At 44.3% G+C, this 6,860-nt stretch overlaps 1 protein-coding gene across 2 annotated transcripts in view; it reads left to right on the forward strand.

The window, feature by feature from the left end:
• slc16a9a (solute carrier family 16 member 9a) overlaps positions 1-5,430 on the forward strand; it is a 12,459-nt gene extending 7,029 nt beyond the window's left edge. For both annotated transcript variants that reach the window (XM_076286233.1, XM_076286234.1), the window contains exons 4-6: positions 1,158-1,253; positions 2,225-3,160; positions 3,323-5,430. In XM_076286233.1, coding sequence (XP_076142348.1) covers positions 1,158-1,253; positions 2,225-3,160; positions 3,323-3,525 — 1,235 coding nt within the window. In that variant the 3' untranslated portion in view covers positions 3,526-5,430. The remainder of the gene's footprint in view (positions 1-1,157; positions 1,254-2,224; positions 3,161-3,322) is intronic.
• The last annotated feature ends 1,430 nt before the right edge of the window (positions 5,431-6,860 follow it).

The raw sequence follows: 6,860 nt of genomic DNA on the forward strand, positions 1-6,860 counted from the left end.
GAGAGAGGATGATGTCTGTGTTATTATTGAGGAGATAGGCGCCGAACGGACATGTCTAGCCTGGGCAGTGTGAACAGGAATCTGAGGAATGTTATTCCTCAGACGTCTCCTCCCGCACTAAACAAAGCTGCTTAGTCACATGTAGGCTGAAGTGTGTGTGGGGGGGGGGGGGGGGGGCGGCAACAAACTTCTCTTGGTCTGCTTATTCCTGCTCCTGAAATAGAGAAGGATCAGTTGACCTTCAGCATTTCAGACCCGTCATGTTAGCATGAGTGTACCAAAATGACCACACACACACACAAAACACACTGTTTAGATATAGATCTTTTACATCTGTTCCGTGTTCAGATTTAGATGTTTGGAGAGGTGCGTGTGTGTGTGTATGTGTGTGTCTGTGTGTGTGTCTGTGTGTCTGTGTGTGTGACGTGTGTTATTGTAATGGGTGCTGCAGTAACTTGTGCGTCCACTCAGCATTCTTATGTTTCTGGGTGTGCCCAGTTGACTCTTACTGCAGAGCTGGTCATCACACACACACACACACACACGCACAGAAGGAAACCGGATAGGCAGGCTTGTCCTCTCTGCAACAGTGTGAAGGTGGGGGTGGGGGTGGGGGTGGTGGCACTGAACACGGGCCATTTAAAGTGTATTTAAAGTGTAGACTGATAATATTAACGCCTTATAAAGACAGCACATGCACCTGGCCTCCTTAGATTAGCTTCCAGTGTGTGTGTGTGTGTGTGTGTGTGTGTGTGTGTGTGTGTGTGTGTGTGTGTGTGTTCACGTGCACCTGTCCTCCTTAGATTAGCTTCCACGTCCTCGTTCCTGTTTTTTGTATTCTGGCTGCCAAAGCAACAGATGAGTGTGAAGGTCAGAAATAATTTAGGAATCAGATATAACACCAACAAGTGATCTGTTCTGATGCAGCTAAGTCTGACCTGAGTATATCCTCCCCCCTCCCTGCACAACAAACAAACACACACACACACACACATACTGTACACACACACAAACACACAAACATATACACACACACACACACACACAAACACACACACACAGACACGTCTAAAGCAGCAATTGTAACACACACACATGTAATATGACAGGGCATGGCTGAAGGTCGTAAGGTGAGTCTGTTCTGTTTTGTTTTACAGGTCTGGGTGCTGGCCTCGTCTACGCTGCTTCCCTTACCATCACCTGTCAATATTTTGACAAGAGACGTGGTCTTGCTCTGGGCATTGTCACCACAGGTACACAAAAAAAAACATTTGTGTGTGTGTTTGTGTGTGTTCTTCTAGTGTACTTTTGCACAGCTAGAATACACTGGATCTTGGTAAATGCCTGACGAGGCGTCTTTGTATTTTCGTCCGATGATGAACACCATAGTGACACACTCACATGGACATGCGCGTGCAGTGCCACTGCCACCAAAGGATGTTTTAACTCTTCCTCGACCAAACACTCAATGAGGTCACACATTGACACACAATTTGAACTGGAAAAACTGCACACAATTTGTTAAGCTCTTTGTCCTTGTCCTAATGAGTCCTGCGTGTGGATCATCCACTCATTTACTACAAAGTACACTAGAGTGACTATATCTATATTATAGTTACGCATTATATAGTACCACAGTTTATATATAGTGCACCGACTATGGTGTGAATGAGGCCCTGTTTAGACGACAACAAAAACAATGCAACCGGTGATGTTTTTCTGCGTTTGACCCTGTCATTTAGACGCAAACGGAGGTTTTATCCCCCTACAAACGGAGTTTTTAAAGACTCCGGGCTGATCATTTTTTTGGGAAAACTCTGTTTGTTCGTTTGCGTCTAAAGAGGTACAAACGGAGATTTTTGTGAAGAGGCAGAGATTTTTAGTCAGTTCAAAAGAGAAAGAGGAAGTGATTTGTTGCTGTTGTTGATATTTTCGAGATTCTGATTGGCTAACATGGGCTTGAGCTTTCGTTACACTGCCACGTACAGGTTTGGCATGCTCTTGAAGGCATATACCCGGGTTAGTGTAAAGGAAAACGTTTCTGAAAACTGACAGATGTTATTTTTGAAAACGGAGAGGGTAAAATGTCCGTTTATGAAAATAGCCGGCCGAGTGTAAACGTAGCCTGAGTAGATGTTCCAAACACACTGCCAGTTTCCTGTCCAATCCTTTGGTGCTTGTGTTTTAACCCCTCCTCTCTCCCTCCTGTTCCCGCTCACCTCAGGCACGAGCGTGGGCGGCTTCCTGTACGCCACGCTGCAGAACGAGCTGATCGCCCACTACGGCCTGGACGGCTGCCTGCTCATCATCGGCGCCCTCTCGCTGAACCTGATGGCGTGCGCGGGTCCCATGAGGCCGCTGTACCTGCCGGGCTACTACCTGAAGCAGCGGGCAGCGCTAAAACAGCACGAGGAGGAGCCGCCGCTCTACGAGAAGCCCACCACGCTCATCATGCCCCCCTCCGAGAAGGCCGCCCTCGCCAACGGCGACCTTCAGACCACGCCCGGCTCGGCCGAGAAGAGCGCCGCCGTCGAAGTCACCAAGGAGCTCCTCATGGCCATGGACACCAAGGTGGTGCTGGACTACGAGGCCGAGGCGGAGCGGTCGCGCGGCGGCATCGGCGGGATCCTGTCGTGCGCGGCCGTGGCGCGCGTCGTCAAGCGCAAGCTGCGCCCCTACGGGAAGTACATGCACGAGACGGCGGAGATCCTGCACGACCGCGTCTTCACCACGCTCTGCGTGGCCATGTTCCTGTTCGCGCTGGGCGCCTTCCCGCCCGTGCTCTTCATGGAGGACGTGGCCATCAGCGAGGGCCTCATCGACAGCGTCAGCGACATCCCGCTGGTCTCCATCGTCGCCATCACCACCGGGGCCGGCAAGCTGTTCCTGGGCGTCCTGGCTGACCTGCCGTGGATCAACAGCGTGTACCTGTACGCCTTCACGCTGCTGGGCGCTGGCATCGCGCTGCTGCTCATCCCCGTATGCCACAGCTACGTGGGGCTGCAGGTGCTGTCCGCCATGGTGGGCATCTTCTCAGGGAACTGGTCACTCACCCCCTACATTACCACCAAGATCGTGGGGCTGGACCGGCTGAGCCAGGCCCATGGCATCCTCATGTGCTTTGGAGGGTTTGGCGTGGTGCTGGGGCCCCCCGTTGTCGGTACGCTTAAAACACACACATGTACACAAGTTTGTTTGTTTTTGTAAAAGGGTTTGTTGTTGTTGTTGTTGTTGCTGCCAGGGAAATGAGGTCAGAGCTTATAGGTCATAATTCACACATTATGACACCACCCTAAATATCTTCCCTTGCTCTCTCCCGCAGGATGGTTTTTCGACTGGACCCAGTCATACGACCTGGCCTTCTACTTCAGCGGGAGTTGCGTGATTCTGGGCGGCCTCTTCCTGTTCATGGCCACACTGCCCTGCTGGGATACTAGAGAGGCCAGGCAATCTGCCAATCAACCAGCCAGCCAATCAGAAGAGGAGCCTGAGCCCCAATGCAACGGAGACTCCTCCACTGTGTAACGGGCATCGCATCCCATACACCTGAGCCACTCTTGCCCCCCACCCCCCCCCACCCTCGCTCACCCCTGCCCGTGCCAAGAAAGAACTGTCCCTCTCGGCCAGTCTCCTACAGATTTCAGCATAATCAAACCCATAGGGTCACTTTAACTCTGGTGCCAGTTTTCACACGAACCTTAAGCAACTGCTCTCACAATGAATAGCCTTTCTATCTCTTTGAATGTATTTTTTTTTCTACTCCAGATTGCTCTACTTTGAGAGAAACGAAGACAAATGTTTTCCTTTATCTTCTGCAGACTTGATTATGGCCTCATTTTAGGAGGCTTGGATTAAAAAAAAGACATTTTTATTTTTTTGATGGAAACTTACTACTAATATAGATTGTGTTTACCGAATAGACGTGATAATTGTTAACCATTTCACGTAATCTGTGAAATGGATATTTGCTTTTTGATAGAACTTACCAAGCACGATGCAAAAAAGAGAAGTCTGTAGTAGTAGGTGACATTACAGACTGTTTGGAACGACAATAAGCACCTCACCTGTGTGTATACTGTAGACCCTCTGTACACTGTGTCATATAGTCGAAACCAAGTGAATATCCAACTTCACGGTCCCCAGGAGGACACCTGTCAAGCGGGGGACGACAGCAGCCAGTTGGAGTTGTGGAGGGAATGCACTTAAACTTACCTCTCCTTCACCTTCTCCTGAAGACGCACAATTCCTTTTTCGACATTCACCTCTAATGCCTTTCTGTCTAGACACACTCTCGCTTTTGCCTCTCGTCTCCTGCCTACTGCTCCGTGTAATGCCAAAGCCATAGTGGCCTAGGGTAGGCCTCTTGGTCATAGTACATTCTCGGACTGCCTGACTAGGTGAACCTGACTTGTTCTTTTGTATGAGAAGAGTTAATTTGCAAAAACAGATATCTCGTTTTATTTTTTGAAAACATTACTTTTTTTTTATTGTGCATTCCATGTAGTATCAATCAAAACTGCAGTTGGTTGTTTTGATTTAATTCTAAATAAATCCACTCAAAACAACCCAATTGCTGTTTGATTGATGTTCAAATTCACAATTAATAAAAAGAAATCATTCAGGAAAATGCATTAAATTGCTTATCTGCTTTTGCAAATAAACTTTTAATTCGTCTCTCTGCGGTCTCCACGTGCGACTTCAGACTATGTCCCTCCCTATGTTTCTGTTAGGGATCAAACACTAAATAATGTACGCTGTACAATACAACAAAGATGCAGAAGAAGGGAGATGCACTCTCCTTGCAATTTAGCCCTCGAAAATGCTGTTTTATATGTTGTTGTTTTTTTTAAATAATTCCTCAACTATGTCAGAATATGTCCAGAGGTTTTGTGTTTGTTTTTTTATTATTATGCACTGAAGTAGTTAATTGAAATGCACAGTAGTAGAATACGATCTTTTTGTTGTGTTGTTTTGACACAAGAGAGTGTTGTCATGGTAATGATTTAGTCACGATTCACGCCGCTGCCTTGCTCGACCTGTGTTACTAGAAGGAAGCTGTCAAGCAGCTGTAGTCTTCACATGACATGTTTGTCGTCTTCTGGGTGATCACATGACATGTTTGTTTTTACCAAAGCCACCACTCTGGGATACTCCCCGACGTGATTGTTTTTGTTGTTTTTGTTTTTATTATTTTTATTGTTTTTATTTTTTATTTTCATTTTTGTTTTTATTTACAGGGTGAAGATTGTAAATGTTAGACCCAAAACACAGCAATGCTGTTTTCATATGCTGTCTTATTTTTTAAATGACTTTTATTTTAACCTTCTTTATTTCGTAGTGTCAGTGTTACAATATTTATGTTTGCTATGTTCAGTTATTTTTATTTTATATATAAGCATGATGCAATAATAAAATATTAATTGATACAAATGTATGGCTTGCCTAACTTTCTGATGCTAAGTCAGGTAAAGCACAGCACACATCACAGAACACATAAATCATAGAACACATAAATCATAAAACAGATATATCATAGAACAGATATAATAGACAAAATAGTCTGTGCTGGGAAAGCAAGACTGCTCTGTCTGACTGATTAAATCAACATGACAGCTTCCACAATAATGGCACTAAAATTAACATATTGACATTTCAGGCTTGTGTGTGTTTCTGTGTGTGCGTGTGTAGTTGTTCGTGTGTATGTGGCAAGAAAGATTAATATAATAAGCATTGAATAATCCATCTCAACAGGAAACACTGAGGACGATAGGTCAACAAAGGGTAATCTTGTAGGTCTCACAAGGGTGTGGCTAGCTGTGTGTGTGTCTTTATGTGTGTATGTAAATGTTTATGTGTTAACAGAAACGAAAACGATAACTAGCGATAACTATAACTATAGCAATAACTATAACTATAGCGATAGCTATAACGATAACTATAGTGATAACTATAACTATAGTGATAACTATAACGATAACAATAACTATAACTATAACAAACGGTAACTATAAGTATAACGATAAAAGCATCCACACTGACCAACAACAAAGGAAGTCTCTCCTAATGTGCATGAATGTGATGGCTAAAATTTGGTGGATTCTGATTGGCTGTCAGCTTTTAATTTTTCTAAAAATTGCACTGAAAGTGATTCCCAATGACATTGTTATTAATTGTTGTTATTGTTATAGTTTATGTGTGGATGTTGTCATTCATATCAGCTTGAACAACAAGCTGTTTGCTTTTATCATTATTGTTCCTGGTGTGAATGGTCCTTTAGGCTACTCTATGCCTGTGTAGACTGCAGGCTGGTTTCTGTGTCTGCTAACACAGTGCAGGTGGAACAGATGACTGCGGCTTGGGATGGATAAATAAATTAGCTAGCACACACAAGGGACACCCCCAGACAAAAAACAGTAAACCCTAAACACAAAATAAAGATATTTTAAAAACAAACATTTTAATCCATACAAAAATACAGCTGTGTATTACACACAACAGCAGTTAACATACCAACCTTTACAAATATTGAAAAAGATTGCCTTTTTATTGTGTATTCCAAGTAATATCAATGAAACTGAAATTGGTTGATTTTGTGAAAATAAATTAAATCAACCTAATTCAATCATAAATTATGCATTAAAATATCACATATCTGTTTCTAAACTCCTCAATGGGGTAAAGGTGTAGGGATGTGAGGCTGGGGCAAGGAATAATAATATGCATATGGCGCACTGAAGGATAAACAAACTCCTGGCTCTAGATTTGAGCACATGCACACACACACATGCACGCACACACACACACACACACACACACACACACACACACACACACACACACACACACATAAAATACGCACA

This window comes from Alosa pseudoharengus, unplaced genomic scaffold (assembly GCF_046254945.1).
Source record: "Alosa pseudoharengus isolate Yale_2024_CS ecotype anadromous, Long Island Sound unplaced genomic scaffold, YU_APseudo_1.1 YU_APseudo_1.1_scf_15, whole genome shotgun sequence".
NCBI classification, from domain to species: domain Eukaryota; kingdom Metazoa; phylum Chordata; class Actinopteri; order Clupeiformes; family Clupeidae; genus Alosa; species Alosa pseudoharengus.